At 54.2% G+C, this 17,395-nt stretch overlaps 1 protein-coding gene across 1 annotated transcript in view; it reads right to left on the reverse strand.

The window, feature by feature from the left end:
• The window catches only part of LOC143150368 (uncharacterized), a 311,591-nt gene that overhangs the window by 272,311 nt on the left and 21,885 nt on the right, over positions 1-17,395 (reverse strand). The window contains exon 2 of the mRNA XM_076318592.1: positions 7,856-7,994. Within this exon, the coding sequence (XP_076174707.1) occupies positions 7,856-7,994 (139 nt within the window). The remainder of the gene's footprint in view (positions 1-7,855; positions 7,995-17,395) is intronic.

Genomic DNA, 17,395 nt, shown 5'->3' on the forward strand with positions numbered 1-17,395 from the left:
CGCGCCGCGCGATCCTGAGAGGAACTCGTCCGCGAGGAGGGTAGGGAGCATCGGGGAAAAGAGAAACATCGCCGGAAAGGGTATAAGAATCCCCCGGCCAATTTACCATAAACTTGGAGGTTTATGGAGGGAAAGTAGCCGGATATTACCGGAAGAAGCGCGAGAAACGCGGACCGCCGGTACGCTGCGTTACTGGATAAGAATATTAGACGAGAGGAGGGGAAAGGGAGAAAAAAAAGAAAAAGAAACAAGACCGGGGAGAGAAACGCGGAGGAAAAAAAGCCCATGCGGAAAGAAACAACGGAATTAAAACGTCGCCTCGTGTATTTTCTTCGCGCGCGGAAAAGCGTAAACATGCGCGGCAACCACCTCCGTCGTCCCACAGCCGACTATTTACGAACCTTTTATTTAATTTGGGATTCGAATTCCACGCGCTATCCGGCACCCGGTGTGTTTCTCGTTCTCGTGGCCCGGATAAGACGACGCGTCGCGACGAGGAATTACGCGACGCCGCTCGCGAGCCTCGAACGCGTAATTCGTGTCTCGAGCATGCCGGAGATAATTAAAAAGAACCGCGACTATCCCGATGAGAACGGAACGGTCGCGTCGAGCGTTCAATTGTATTCTACCGGGGGACGAAAAAAAATCGGTCCCGGGGAATCACCGCGAGTAAGTAGAACGCGGGGTGTGTCTAGTAATTTTCGCTGGTACTCGCCGATGAGACTCGATTGTACTCTATGGGAAAAAAAGATGGATCGTCGGTACCGAGAGGTGGAGTATCGCGAGTAAGTAGAATGCGGCGAGTGTCTAGGAAATTTTGCTCATCCTCGCCGGTGGGAGTGCCCGGCTCGATTGTATTCTATGGAGAAAGAAAGATCGGTTCCAAGGGGAGGGGAATTACGAGTAAGTAGAACGTACAAAGAGTCCGTGAACCAGTGTTTATGCCCACCGATGGGAATGGAACGGTCGCGTCGGGGATTCCAGCGTATTCTACGGAGAAAGAAGAACCAGTTCCAAGGTGAGAGGAATCTCGAGATTCCAAATAGAACGAGGCGAGTAAAATTTGCTCGGTCCGTAGGTCTTTCGAAAGATCGATCTTCGGAGCGAAGGAGAGACGCGAGTGGAACGCGGACACAGCTCGATGAATATTTTCTCCGAGGTGGGTTTCGTCGAGATTCGGTTTACTCGAGTTACCAGTCGTTTTTTCGTCGAATCGACCATAGGTCCGGTATCGCCCGGCGCCCGTGCTCCTCTCGCGTGTAACGAGCCGAGCGATTAAGGAATCGGTCGTAACGAACGAGCGGCCGGTCGCGAGGCGATCTTTCGTAAAAATGCTCGCGAGAAAAAGCGGCGGTGGGCACGAGCACGCAACCGGCGATAATAAATCAGAATGTTTCGTCGGGTGGTAGATGCGGGCGAAACGCGAGACGACGCGGAAGAGAGGAGGGTCGTATACGACCCCGTCTACCGTGGTCGGAAGATATCGGAGGGGTTGAAAAATTAAACAAAAACAAAAGGGCGCGCGCGCGACGACAATGAAGGAAATAAGCAGCCATTGATAACGCCGCGAATCGAGAGTCCGAGGTGGCCGACAATGGAACATCAGAATGCCTATTATACTCGGCGTAGACTCAATTATTTTAAGCCACTTTTGTGCCGCGCTAATGAACCGAACAAAAGCGGAATATTAAACCAGCCTCCTATCCTTCTTCGCTTATCTGTCCCCAACGCGTCTACGCCGCTTGCTTCCGTAACCTTCGAGTTCGCGCGGAACGATCGATACGCAACCTTGGACGTCGATTTCGCGGGAAACTTCGATCTTACGCGCGATCGATAACGCGAGGAAGGACGTCTGGTGGATCGGGGCGAACTTTGAAAATCGACGACTTTCTTCGTAACGATACTCGCGACGCTCGGTGAACGTTTCGCGAACCGCGCGTAAAAATCGACGATATCGGTGAGGAAATATCGCAGGTAGTTTCGGTCGATTCGTCGTAAAGTTACGAGAGCACCGGCACGGAAACACCGAGGACACCGAGGACACCGAGGACACCGACGCGCGATACTACTTAAGAAGTCATCGTACGACGGTGTAATTTCTCCGCAGGGTGACTCGGCGGATTCTTTTGACTCGGAAGAAACTAGTTTCTTCCGCGCCATCGAAGCCCCGACCGATCTCCCTCCCGTGGAATCGTAGCAAGAGAAATATCGAGAGGTGTTCTATCGAAAAATTCCGGCTCGATATCGAGGGGGAGAGCAGCGACGAGCGAACCGAGTCGATTCCCCCGCGCGCGCGACGGTATTTACTGCTTCGTAAGTCGCTTGTCGGTAGCGAGACGCCTCGAAAACCCTCGGGAAAACCTTGTTAATTAGACGTCCAAAGTAAAGCGCACGACGTAAGGCGGCACCGAGCCGGCTGAAGAGACAGAGCGGAGACGTTCTCAATGTCGGGACCCCATAGACGCGACTTTAATTCCAGGAAGAAGAGCGACGTCTTCGAAGTAAAATCCCTCTCTCCTCCATCGAGGAGGCTCTCTCCCGTCGTCGTTTTGAATAGCACGCATAATGGCATTCATCTTCGAGTCTTCTTTTTTAAAATTGTCGACGGTAAAATCGCCAACAATGGATGCGAGCGAGCGGTTATTACGTCCCCGCGCGGAGCGGATCCTGGCCGCGAACCACGACACGCGAAGAGCTTCGTCTACGAGAACGCGGTAAAGCCCCCCCAGCTTGCGTGATATCGAATCTGCTTCTCCGTACGGTCGGTACCGGTTATTTTTGCGCGCACGAACCTCTATCTCTCTCGTTCTCGTCTCGAGCGCGCGTACGATCCTCGACGAATTATCCAAATTTCGAAATCGCGATACGATGCTCGAATCGGGACGGTTCTCCCACTGAAAACCAGTCCGAACGCGACCTTGTTCCGACGACTTTCAATCATCGTGGAATCTTTTTTCTTTTCTTTACAAACGTATTTGTCTGTTTTTCGTTTTCATCGATACCGCTAAACGCAAAGATACGTTTCCAAACGCGAAAAAATTGCCCACAGTCAACAACGAGCTGGAATCGGCGCGAAAACGAACGCATTCTCAACGAACGAGTATCCGCGTACAGAGCACCGACGCCGCGACGTACACGTCGAGCGTCTCCGGTAGATAATTTACTCGCCGGACAGGACTTAATTATCCGCTTTTTCCCTTATTACTCTCGCCGTCCTCGCGCCGCGCCGATTTATGGCCGTGTCGATAAAGCCAACGGCCGTACGTTAACATTGCGTAATACTCGTACTGTCTCTATGCCGTGAAACGGGGGCCGCGATGAAAATAAGAGGGGGCCAGCCACTCGGGGCATTTTCTACGCTCCAACGATCGAGCTACGGCGAAGGATACCCACCACCGTTCGTACAACAGAGACGGAGAGAGAAAGGAGGGGGGGAAGATGGTACAAATCGGCCGTGAAATCCAAGATTTAACCCCATCCCTCGTTCCACCCCGAGGCGACGAAACGAAGCCCCCACGCCCCACCCCACCCCACCCCGATTCGTTGATACGATAAACACCGAAAATGACAGCAGCGTCTCCCTTTCCTCCTCTCTCTCTCTCTCTCCTTCTCTCTCTTCCAAGCCCCTCTCCACGTATCCTCCGCTTCCCGACTTCCCCGAGCTCTTCGAGTTAATCACGTCAGGCAGGCAGACCCTCTGATTAAAACGGGCCTCCATCCCTTCTTATTATTATTGTTATTAGAGGAACCGAGTGCAGGGCACTCGGGGAATCGCGTCGGATAGACGGGACCACTCCTCTCTGTCTCTCTCTCGGTCTTTGCGCGTGCGTGTGCACGTAGACGAACGCGAGCGTGTGTACGCGTGCGCGCGCGTGCTTGCTCACCTTCTCCTAATCGTCAGAATTTTCGAGATTATTAAATGGCCGACGAGACTCGGGAATGAATCTTGTTTCGCCCGTTCCTTAATTAACTTTCCTCGCCGCGCTATTAATCGCCCGAGCAAACATATACATATATATATATATATATATATATGCATATATAGATGTATATTATACGTACCCTCCGACTCCGAGCGGCCAGCATCGAAGCGTTGAAACTTCGCTCGTATCGCGGACCGAGCGATTCGTGATTTATTCGCGCGTTACCGCTCCGGTATTCCCGGACCGCGGAGAATCGCGAAACGAACGCGCGAGAACGCGTTGCCGGAAGAAATATTTCGAAAGAATGTTTTCAACGACATCGTCTCGTCCAAAAGCGAATGGACCACGCGGGAGACATTCTGCTCGGAGGAGGCTTCGTTTCGAAGACGATCGATCGTTCCGTGCGTTGTACCTGATATCTTTCGGTTCCAGATTTTTTATTCGTTTTCACGCGAATAATTTCCAATCGTATCGAGTTTCCACTCTGTACTCTGATCGTTTGGACAAAAATTGTGCAACAGTGGTGTCTTCTCGTTGTTCGAACGATACTCGAGAGTTCAGGATCCGCGTAGAAACGTATCCTCGAGAAATGCGACCAGTTGTTCTCCGACGATGAAAATCGGTCTCGAATCGAGAAATTCGTCGCGTCTCTTGAAGAGGGGGGCGAGGGGCCGCGAATATTTCGAAAGTTCGTCGCGCATCGATCGGGACGAGACGAAGAGAGCTCGGTCGCTGACAACGGGCGAACCGTAGGAATTTAGAACCGGTCGTAACGAGGCACCCTCGTAGCAAATTACAAATGGCATCGTCGTGTCCTGACGGAAGAGGACTACTGTCGTGTACGCCTCGAAACGAGTCCTTCCGAGCCAACGTAGCCGCCGACGATCGGATTGCCGGCCGAAGGATGATCCGGTTTCACGGGGTAATCTATCCTCCGAGCGACCGATCGTGCTAATAAAGCCGCCAGCTATAAGTAACGTGGAACGATCGTAAATCCTGTCGGTGCTGGTGAACACGCGCGCGCGCGCTCGCGCTCGCGCGAGAGCGAGAGCGAAAGCGAGACCGAGACCGAGAGCGAGACCGAGCGCGCAAGTGCAACCGGCAGTAGCGTAACCGCGAGACAGACTCGCTAGGGACAGACAGAACCGTCTTAACCGATTTGACAAATACGCGACAGCGAGGCGAATAGATACGGAGGGAGCAACATTCGTTATTTCGACCGACAGTGACGAGATATCTCGTGTCCCGTAATGAGCAACTTTGTTCGCGAAAAACGAAACGACGTCCCTCTTCGACCGGTTCTCCCTTTTCCCGATGCAAACGCGGGCAACCTTCTACCTTCTGGTATCGAGTTTACGTAACTCTCTCCGCTTTTAACGCTCCGTGCTCCCGTGGATCGACCAACGCTCCGGAACCGGGAGGATCCGTGTTCGGAATTGTCCATCGAGAGACTCTTCCTCGCGGACGACCCGCTTTCGAACGAGAACGAAAGTGCTCCAAGAACGAACAGTCGAAGACAGCGGACTCTGTTCGTACTCGATACTCCGAGTACGGTAAGAAAGATACTTGGTCGACGTGCACGAGTGTACGCGAAATTTGAGACTCGACCTAACCCTCTTTGATAAAGATGGATGTTTCGTCCATCCGCGAGAGCCGAGATACGAGAGAGTCGAGCGACACGAGGACGCATCGTGAATCCCGGATCTCGGATCGAAAAATGGCGCGGTCGATTACGCCATTGTACGGGGCACGCAGGTGCGCGAGCGCTGGTTGGTTCGTATAATCGTCGCGGAGGAGGGAAACGCGTCCAAGATGTTACGTAAGGTCGCGACGGGACGAAAAAAAAAAAACGAGAAAGAAAGAGGGCGGAGAAAGGGAGTGAATCTCCCGTGGGTACGGGGGGGGGGGGGGGGGGGACAGGAAGGAAAGAAAATAACGAGTTCGCGCGCCGGGGCCCGGCGTTACGAAACGACTCGTCGTACCTGCCAGCGATGATTGCCGCCTCGCGTGGGCTAATAGCAGCCGCGAACATAACGAAGGGTTATGTGGATCACGAGTTTGTTATTGGCTCGCTTAATGACTCGTCCGCTCGTTCTACCTGTCTGCAGCGAAGTCTGCCGCGCGAATGCCAATCTGCCGTGAACGCCGATATAACACGGCTCGGCGAGCGTGGCGTATGGTGCGCGCCGTGATCCGAATATATCGCGTATAAAATGGAACGGGCAAGGCGGAATTTCAATAACTATCCGCGAACAACCGCGAGAGCGAGACCGTGCACGCGCACGCCTGAAACGCGGACGACGGCTCGCCGATGCGAAACGCGAACCGTTCCACCGAATTTTCCAACGAATATTCGATCGATTGATTTTTTTTTCTTTTTCCTTTTTTTTCGACGTTCCAAACTTTCCGCGAAATCCGCTCTCGCGCGACTAATAAATTAATACCTCTATCGGGGCACCGTATCGCTTCGCTCTCGGTGAGTCTCCGGGGATGAAAAGCGGAGTCGGTGCGTTAAGGCGGTTCGAGAACGACCCGAAGCGTTCCCCGCGGATTTTAACGCGCTCTCGAACGACGCCGGAGCCCACGCTCCCTACCGTGACAGCGTGTCGACGATATCTCCGAGAGCGCGCTGAACAACGAAGAGGAGATTGCGATAGTCCCGAGAAGACGTTCTCGCGGAACGGACCGTGGACGCTCGAGCGCGCGAACAATCGAGCGTGGACGGTTTCGAAACCAGACGCGCCATAAATTTACGTTACCGAAGAAACACCGACGTTGACGCGCCCCGGGCGCGTCTGTTCACTCATCGCGGAGACGGCCGTGGGGGTAAATCGAATTTCGTTCAATTCCCCTCGTGTTCGAAGAAACGTCGAAAAACGATACCGACGCGAGGGTGGTCTTTCGAGAACACCGTTCGACCGCTCGCAAATTCCCTCCCGTGTACGAAGAACGCGAAACACGGATATCGAGCACGGTGCGCGATACGAAAACCGAGAATGCACGTAGCGTACACGTTCGAGGAACGTTATCGGCCCGTACCGGTTCTACGTCGCTTCGGTGCAGCTACCTACCTACCTACCTACCTACCTACCTACCTACCTATCCAGCTACCTACGGTAGAACGCTGCCGTCGCGGTAGACTCCGAACACGCTGTCCCAACCTGATCGACCGCTACGCGTAATTAGGACGAGTAATGGAGAATTGGAGGAGCGGAGGACGGATAAACGCGTTACAAGGTGCACGCGAGCACCCGTCTAGACGTCTCGGAAGCGCGCGTCTTAATCCCGGGACCCGCTCCCCGGTCCGACATACTGGTCTAGTCTTACGACTTTAATGAGAAGCTCCGCTCGGCGCCGCTCGGGGCCGTCTCGGGCCGAGTTTTATTCGCGCAATATTCCAAACGCCTTGCTACTCGTTATTTCCGACCGCCTGGCCCGTCCGACGACCGGTTAAACCTTCCGCGAGAGGACGAGGAACGTCCAAAGGACCGTGTAGACGGTGAGGTGCGAGAATAGCAGTCTGGATTAATAAACGAAATCCAGGGAGCGGATGTCCGAGAGGGGGAGCACCGTGGCTACGGAAATTCGACAAAATTCCAACGCGAAAGACGAGAACGAGAACGAGAGAGAGAGAAAGCTACCGGAGGAACGAGATCCTCGATGCGAGGGAACGGAATCTGCGCGCTGAACCGCGAAACACCGCTTCGAAAATTCGCGGCGGTATTGCGATTTAATTCCCGAAGCCGCGCGCGTTCGATAGTTTCCGTCGGTCGAGTTAACGCAAAAACTTCCCGACGTTGCCCGAGCTCCCAAACCGATCCGAAATTACAGCTCCGCGGCGTTCCGCGGGCCGGAAGCATAATAGATATAACCGAGAACGTTACCGAGCTCGTCCAACGTACCGTGTAATCGACGCATTTGTATTCACTCACCATCGATATCAGACGAGGATTGATCCACGCCTGCTGCATGTTATCGTCCAGGTATCGCTTCGCTATCCGGGCGATGTTTTCGTGCGGTTCTTTCTTCTGGACGGGCGCCGGGGGCGGGGCGTCGACGTTGGCATTGTTTCTGGAACAAACGCGTGAACCGTCAAGCAACGTTTCCGTGAACACCGAGACCGTGCAAACGGACCGTGGGCGTTTACGACCGACGACTATCGGGGACGCTCGTCTTGCCGAGCAAAGGACACCGGTGTCCTTTGCCCGGCTTCGAACGTTTCGGTAAATAGACTCGCGGAGACCACGGAACCGCGAACGAACGCTGGGTGCTTCGCCAGGAATAATGTATCCTCGAACGACTCTCTGAAAATTTTGAGAACCTCGCGTCGAGCCACCGTGCAACACGGAACATTTTCTTTTCGTTCGAGGTACGAGCGATTCGAAATGCGACTCGTCTACTTTTCGTTTCGTTTCGATCGAAACCGAATCGTACGGCTCCTGCTCGTCGAGAAACAGAGACGAATCGCCCCGAGATCTCCGAGACTTTATTTTTGTAGGGACGAGTTTTGCGCGAGCGAAATGCCGAAGTTTTTTCGATTGAGCGAACGACTGTTTCGGTAAATCGATAGGTCACTGAAACCCGGTGCGAAAGACAAAGGTGTTGTGTTGTATTCTAACCAGCGACCGATACGGACGTGAGTCGACCGGTATCGAGTAAAAGTTTTAAAAGAGTTTTCGAGTAAAAGTTTTAAAAGAGTTTTCGAGAAAACGTGTGTGTGTTCCGCGGTGCGAGCGGGTTTGATTTTTTCTTTTTCTTGTACGCGTCGTGACCTTGCGCAGACCCTATATTTCCATCTGTAATCTACAGGGAATATATTATTATAGTAGAGGAATAGGCATATTTTCAAATAAATATAATTTACTCCTACATTTTTCATAGGCTTCTCGAATCTCGAGTCTTTAAGGACCTCCAAGGATATCCGTTGAAACATCCTCGATTGTCCGTACACTCCAAAGACTCGCTCCGTGCCCCTGGAGCACGGTCTCGACTACATCCGTTTAAAACGAACCGGATACAAAGACTCTTTCAGCGGCTCGTTGGACCAATTAACCCAATTACCGCGTCAGGAGGACCTCGGTGAACAGGTCGCTGGATTTCGGGCGTCCTCGAGTCTTCGCGCGACTTCCGTTTACGAATTCACGATAACCGATCGATCGATCGATCGATCGATCGAACGACGCGTATTAACGAGATAAACGCGACGCGCATTAACGACGAAAACCGATCGATGCCCGAAACGACCAAGCCGGTACAGTTCTGCGCCGTACCTTGGCAAACGCTATTATTTACTTGGATGAATTATCAACGGGAACGACGTTTGACGGAGAACGGCAATCCGCGCGCGGGACCGCCATGGCCCACGAGGCCACGAAATTAACGGTCTCCTGGTCTCTGGCAATGCATCAAACCGAATCCATTGTGCGACCGCCACACCATCGCCACCGTCACCGACGATCGCCCCTGCCCGCACGCTCGAAACAGTTCGCAATTAGGACACCGATAACAACGCGTATCGCGACCCAGAGAGATCATTACGCAGCCCGGTTATGGCTACCGGTATTCCGATTGGTTTCCCTTCGGTTGAAACCGTGTCGTCTCGACCTTGGAGCCTCGTTACACCCGTGTTCTCGGTGTCTTTCGATCGAAAACGAGAGCAACTCGAGTTTTTAGATTTCCGATACGGTCGACCTTGTAACGTGCTCAATTTGGTCCGCGTCGAGACACCGTCGATGGAGAACCGACGCGAAACATGACACAGTCAATCAAGATTTAGAGACTGTCGCAATTTTTGACGCATCGAACTCGCGTTTGCTGAGTATCGCGTTTGGAGAGGGTTGAACGTGCAACCGGAGAACCAAGGAAACGGAAGGGTGGTTCGATTTGTTGCAACAGCTTCGGTCGTAGAAAACGAAGCTCCCCTCGCGGTGAGTCGAGAGAGACCTTTTGCGATCGAAGCCTTTCTGCCGCCAGAAACCGGCGCCTCGATAAAATCCTCCGAGTGGTAAAATTCATCCGGAACGGGACACTCTTGTTTCGGATACTTTACGAGCGTGTGTAAAATTCTAATTTGAATTCCAAGCCACGAAGGTTACGATCGAAAAAGGTGTACCGAATTAGGAGTCCAAAGGGTTAACGCGTCTCTGACACCTCCGAAGGCAAATCCCTCGAAGCTTCTTTCCCACGAATGCGTCACCCTGATCTTTCGACCCGAGTCACGATGTAACTCGTCTTATCGTGTCATCGACCCTCGAAAATCGAGGACCCTTAATCCCGGAGAAGATTCCCGAACGAAGCGTCTATCCGGCGGTTAATGTCCCGATATCGAGGACAAAAGTGTCGGAGATTCGAAAACGAGAGGTACAATTATTTCTAAAAATATCGTCACCGTCGCGAAGCAATTTCATTCCACGTCGTTTCGGTTATCGTCCTCGGCAAGGTTTCTCGCAAGTTTCTCGGAGAACTCTCGCGTTTTCTTTCGCAGCCCGTAACGTTTGCATTCGAGTCGATGGTATCGCGGGACGCGGGAGAAAAAAAGAAAAAGAAATCTAAACAGCGCGAACCGAAGGCGTTAAACGAGCGGAAAGGAAGATCGGATCGCGCGTCGCGGCTCGGTATACCGTGGCGCTTTAAATTCCATATTCCCTATAAAGGTTGAAGATTTACAATTTTCCGTGCTCTCCTCGGTAACCGTAACGGGTCTAATCGCGCGAGCGTTACCGAGCTAATGTTCGGATTCCTGGCCGTTTTATAGGCGCGGCCCGTATTAGCGCGGAGGTAAACTCTTAATCTCGTTTTATCGTCGTTTATTATTTATCGCCCGGACGTTATTACGGGGCGAAGCTTTTCCTACGATTTTTCCAACATCTTTCTCGAAGGCTCCCGCGTGGAGTTTTACACGCGCGCGAGTCATTACTCTCCTGCCTCCGCGGTGTATCAAACTTTCCATCCGTTGTCCGTCTCGGCGAATATTACGACGCGCGATAGATCCGCGCGGGCACGTACAATGCCCGGGTATGAATAATCGTATACGCGCGTATACAAATGTTACGAAACGGGCATTCGCATTCAATAGAGAATTTCCCGGCGCGCGCTTAACCAACGGGTTTATACGGGCCAGGATATCGCGTAAGTGAATTATGAGAGTTTATCGTGACTCCGTGGTCCCGTGTCCGCCATCGTCGAGGCACAGCTGCCGCTTCAGCCTCCTGCTTGAATTACGCCCGCGAGAACCCCGGAAACCGACCAAATTATTGGCCCTCCGGATCGACGACCGCGGACTCTTCGCGACGCCCTCGTCGAATCGACGCGACGCGACGCCCCTTTCGACCGATACGCTTACGGATCGAGCAGCGTTAACTCCGGTGAACTTATTTCGCGATTGTCGGAGACCGGTGTCTACGGTCCTTGGATCGTAATTTATTCCGAGCCGGTCGGCCCAGATACGACGGAAACCAGAGGGTAGAACACCAACGCGGCGATGCTGACACACGGTAAACATCCAAGACGCTCGTCTACCGAACTACTTCCGAGCCGGGTACAAAGTATCCCCGATGGAATTGCGTTGCACTCCGGGAGTAAAAAACTTCTTCGCGATTACTCGAGACGGAAGTCTAGGGTCCTCCGCGGTATAATTTATTCCGAGTAGATCGCCTCGGTGTGCAAACTGGAAGGTAGAACGCCGACCTAGCAGCGAGGTGCATCTACCGAGCTGCGAGGTAACCGAGAACAAAGAGACTTTCTTTACGTCGAACGGAGAAATTGTGTCAAACTTCGATGGTAACAACGACCGATGAACCTTCCGTTCGATCGTCAAAGACCAGAGCGAACGGTTCTCCGTGGCTCTACGATTCGTTCCGAGTGGATCGTTCGAAATGCGAGGTAAACCAGGGGCGAAGCACCCGACGAAGCGGTGTCGTGCACCGAGCGATCGAAGCCAACCTACAAAACCTGCCCCGGTTGAGCTCACTCGCGATTACGAGCTACCGCGAAGCCGATTGTGACAATCGGTGAACGTCCTTCGACAACGTTTCGTTGTTCGGCCTCGTAACAATTCGCCGGTGCTCCGAACCGTGCTCCCGATCCGTGTTCGTTTCCGCGCGGAAGAGACGCGAACGATCTCGACGACGCGCTTTGATCTCTCGGCCGAGGACTCTAGCCTCGTCGTCCCACTGTACCGGATCTCGTACGTGGCCGACACCACTCGCGCTAATTACGTTCCAAAGAGTACGCGTGCACGATTGTTGCGCGAACCCGTCTCGGGTCGGAGTCACGAGGACAACGCCCGTTTCGAGCCTCTCCACGGGAACCGGGGACTCGGGCGAACGATTTCGGAGCCGACGAAGCGCGCGAGAGAAAGATAGAGAGACGGAGAATCGTCCGAGAATCCCGAGGAACCGTCGAGAAACTTCTCGGGATAATCTTCACGGAGGTTTACAAAACCGCGGACAAATCTTCGGGCAAAGGACAGACTCGTCCATGTCGATCGTCGCGCAGAGGCAGGTGTCCGTTCACTCGCGCGGGACGTTCTCGGGAAAATTCACGCGCCCGTGGATGAAAATTCATCGCGGCGGACGGACATCGAGCGTTTTCTCGACGGTGGCCAGGTGTTGCCGCGTACACGCCGACACGTGTACGGAATCAACGGGTTCCCGGGACCTAGATTCCCGAGAAGCCATCCGAGATGATAAATCGTCCGTGCGCGCGCGCGTAACAGGAAACGCGTCGGGAATCGGGAACGAGGCTCGATAAAAGTCGAGAGGTTTATTTCGGTCGAGCGTAGAGGAGTAAACGACGAAACTCGGGGAGGGAGGGAGGAAGAAAGAGGGGACCGGCGAATTTCGGGGTCCGGGGCACAATTCATCCTGTCGCGAACCGAGGGGGCGGTGGAATCGGGAGCCCCGCGAGGGATCCTCGCGGCGGATTTTACGATCTTCCGGGCGATAAACTCGATAGTTTAACGGGGTACTCTCGTTCGCTACCTGTCCGCGCAGCGTCGTTAAGGCAACAGGCAGCCGGTAACGCAGCAGGTGAGTGCGAGACGCCGGTTGCGCGCCGGTTCCCCGAGACGCACGAAATATCTATAAACGTTGATCGATGTCTCGCCGGGAATTAAAGAATAACGACCGCTCTCGACCGGTTGCCTCGTTTACGGCCCCGCGGGCCAATTTACGCTCCCGATACCCGATTTTATTCGACGGATCGAACGAGCCTCGATATCGCCGACAACGACCACCGAAAATGACCGCTTTTGGTAACGGGAGAATCGCGACTACTATCGAGAAAGTGTTTCGCGAGTGGTGCGCGACACGGAGAGGGACAGTGGAAAAATTATTTACACGATGATCCTTTCTGGGTCGAAGATTTCTTTTACGAGTGGATACGCGTACGGTTCTTCGGGAGATTCGTACCGAGATAAAATAGACGTAGGTACGAGTGGACGCTCGCGATTGATCCAAAGTTGAAGCTAGTGTTCTCAACCTCGGTCAATCGTTTATCAATTATCCTGCTTCCCTGTGGTAACAATTTCACGACGAATTGTTTCGAATGCGAAACGTCGATCGACGAAATCTAACGCGTCCCGATATCGAAGGTATCTCCTCGTGCTGTCGAAAATGGTAACTTTCGAAGCTCCTTTCTCGGTCAGGCTCGTTTTCCCCGTGTTCCTCCGACCGGTCGTTCGAGACCGGCAAAAGTAACCACGGCGACGCTCTCCGTCGTTTTCACGAGCGATAAAACCTCGATTACGTTAGAAGCGTTTCACCGAGCGGGGCCGGGCGCGGCGCGTAAATTCGTGTATTTCGCCGGGATTAAAAATCGATCGGGGTACAACGATTCGATCGGTCGGGGATTTTCGAGAGATCGAGACGGGCAACGATCCCGGTGTCGCAGTTACGTTCGTAACGTACGATCGTAACGGCTAATGGTCCCGCGAACGAACGTTAAGGCTTCGAAGAAGTCTGTTTTCGCGGTCGCGAGCCACGCGCAACGATCTCCGCGCGGCTACCGTGCGCACCGCGAGCTTCGTTATTATTCCGTTCCACCGGATATCGCGTATTATTTACGAGCGAATTATACGCGTACGAGTCGCGAACGTATAGTTGCGCGACGCCGCGCATCGGGACCGAAACCGAGCTAGCCGCGAGACTCCTCGATAACTTCCACCCTCGATCGAATTGGACTTTCGCGAGCGCGTTCCGTTTACGTGGAAACGCGCGAGAGAAAAAAAAGGAGCAGAACCCGAGAGCGAATTCCACGGTAGACGGTTCGCGATGCATGCGTGCCTGCGTGCGTGCGTGCGTGCGTGCGTGCGTGCGTGGCCGTTATCGAGGCATCTCCCTCGACGGTGTGTTTCACGAGCACCCTTTGCATCCCCTTTGGTGAGATCCGTTGGTTTTCGCGGTAATTCGAGCCGAGACAAGTACGAGGTGCGCGCGATATGTAAATTGCCGTTGGAAAGCATTCGACTACAAGGTTGCCGTAGCTCGGATAACGTCTTCTATCCGTAACCTCCTCATCGACGGTAGCTTCCAGGCGATTCGCGGGGCGAGTGTATTAATCGGGCCCGGCGGCGCGCCGGTATAAACGAACGCGATTATGCGAACGGTGGGGCCGCAGCGCGAGTACGCGGCGCGTAATGCGCGGTAATGCGCGGTTTTGCCGGCGTTGCGATCGGTATCCGCGCGCTTTCGCCCCGTGAGACGGAAGTTCCCTCGACGCCGATATCGCGCGCACGAGCAGACGGGAGAGATCGCGGAACGCGACTCGTCTTCTCGGCTCGTTCGCACGTTCCCGATGCCGGGCCATTACCCGGTAACGAGACGACTTCCTCGTATCGATCCCCCGCCTGTGCCCCCGTCGTTCCGCGCGCCCTGCTCTCTCAACCTCGTGGGAGAGAGGACGCCTCGGGATTCGTGGCAATTTCGAAAATCCACGACGAGCCGCGCGAACCTCGTGCCCGCGAGCTCTTCTCTCGATGAGAGCACTCGTCGCGAGAAAGAGAGGGTAACGGTGGTGGGGATAGAAATCTCGTACGATCGGTTCGAGGGCGAGAGTAGGAACCGGAGAGGAACCGACCAATCGCGTCGCGGGGAACCGAGCGAAACGAATCGAGAACGCGCGAACTCTCGGGACCGGGCGGAGCCTTACAGCGCGTAGAACGCGAGTCGCGAGTTTCGACGTCTTTCGACGATCGACCGTGGAACGGGAGGATAACCGAGTGAACCGTGGACTTTCTTCTCCAGCTGGAGGAGATAGCGACCATCGACGAGAATTTACCGTACTCGGAACGAGGGACGAGTATTCCAACATCGGATGGTCATTTTGGAAACCGGTGGCGAGAACGCCGAAACTCGAGCGAGAACAACAAATACCACACTCCGACGCTGAAACACGCCACCGTATTACGAAGACGAGAAGAAGAGGGGGTCGAGCGTTCCCCCGAGAACCCCCGTCCGCCGTCTCGAAATTACAATCGACGAGTCGGAAATTCGTGTCCCTCGAAAGCGTACGCTTTCTCGAACGTCGAAACACGACTTTGCGTTTCACGCGGACACTCTCTCCCTCTCTCTCTCTCTCTCTCTCTCTCTCGCGATCGGAACGAGGTCGCGCGGGACGTTAGCAGCGATCGAGTATCTAAACGATATCGTTTCCGGCGAGTGGTCGCGCACGCGCTCCTCCTAACCAGTCGGACAATCGTTGGCATTGAGCGCGGGTAAAGTCCAGAACGAAATCGTTAAGCGATAGCATCCGAGCGATCGCGGTGCGTGGTCGTCGGTACCTTTGAGAGATAAGACGGGTCGTAAATCCGTTAAGAACCGCGATACGGATCTGCCATTGGACGAGCCGAGCTCGCCTATACGATACAATCGGGTCCAGTCGTCAAACATACATCCTTCGTCTCCGTTTCCATCCCCCGCGCCTCCCGCCCGTATCGGTGGCGTATTCATCGCGCGAACTCGCCGGCCCGACGTAAGTCACGATGGAAATAACTCGAATTCGTCGCGAGTCGTACCGTTGGTGTTCCACGAAGCGGAACGCGCGATCGACGAGCGAAACGAGACGTCCACGGTGTCTCGACGTCGCTCGGTACATCGCGACGCGCGTTCGACGCCTAGCCGCTCCTCTCGCGCGGTTACGCTCCGCGATTCCTCCCTCCTTGACTCGAGTACGCGTTCGATGCCACGGCGCGCGAACAAGAGACGCGTTCTACACCGGTTCTCGTCGACTAGCTCCGATCGATCGCGACCTATCGCCGAACGCGTACGAAAACGCTCCAAACGGCGTAAAATCGCTCCGTTGTTTCGCGTCGTCTACCCGTGCCATTTTCGATGAACCGAATTACCCTGTATCGTATATTACCGGTAATCGCGCGAAAGTTCTTCCGTCTACGGTACAACGAAACCAAAAATCCATAGTTCTTTCCACTCCGGGAAATTGAATCGACGTGATTCGTCTCGCGTGACATCGAACGCGATACACGGTACGGTTCACTGGTAAGTCGACGGTGGTATTCGTAACGAAGTCAACCGGGTCAAAGTGTGCACACTGGGTAGAGGTCTTTCCACTTGGGCCAATTGGATCAACTCTCGCGTGGCATCGAACGATACGCGCACGGAACGGGTTCGCCGCTAAGTCGACGCTCGGATTCGTAACGAAACAACGAACGCGAAGTCACAGGCGCTAGAGGCCGAGTCCACCGATATCCGGACCTCGCGAGAACAAGCGACCGCGCTACGTACCGACTGCCAATTTAGCAACGGTGAACGGTACGCGCGGCGCGATTCGGAAGAAGAGAGCCGGCTACGCGCGAACGATGCAAAGACCGTCCAGGTAAAGACCCCGTGAAAACCGAACGAAGGAAGGGCTCGGCGAAGGTAAGCGCGGCGAACGATAAATAGGCTATCGGATCGTATCGGCGCTTCGGCAGCCCTCGGGCTTCCGCGTCCTCTTCTCGAGCCCGGCTACCTCCACCCTTTTCTCTCGGTCTCCTCTTTTTTTTCCCTTCCGTTCGCCTCCTTCGGTCCGCCACACGTCGCGGGGCCGCCCTATCGAAGAAATATCTCTAATAGCCGAGTATCGTGCTCTCGCGCTTCCACGGAGATACTCGAGCCACCGTGATTGGTAGCATCGGTGCCCATCGATGATAACGATAATCGTCCGGGATACCCCGTTTTGTTTTTATCTCGCGCCACCATTCCCGTCCGCGCCTCTTCGACGCCTTCCTGGCCTCTTCGCGCGACTATCGCGCCGGACGAATCGACGATCTCTCGAAAATTCTCTCCAACGGATCGACGTAGCTTGGAAAAGAATAGTTACTCGGGAATGGTACCCGGATACGCGTCGGATAATTTCGAGAGAAACTACAGAACTCTTTCGTCGCGCGAAAGAGACGACAGGTTTCGAATATGGTTAGATTACTTTGGACGGAGAACACGCTTCCGAGTTTCGACTCGCGCTCGAAGAGCGTTTGA

This window comes from Ptiloglossa arizonensis, chromosome 8, assembly GCF_051014685.1.
Source record: "Ptiloglossa arizonensis isolate GNS036 chromosome 8, iyPtiAriz1_principal, whole genome shotgun sequence".
Lineage (NCBI taxonomy): Eukaryota > Metazoa > Arthropoda > Insecta > Hymenoptera > Colletidae > Ptiloglossa > Ptiloglossa arizonensis.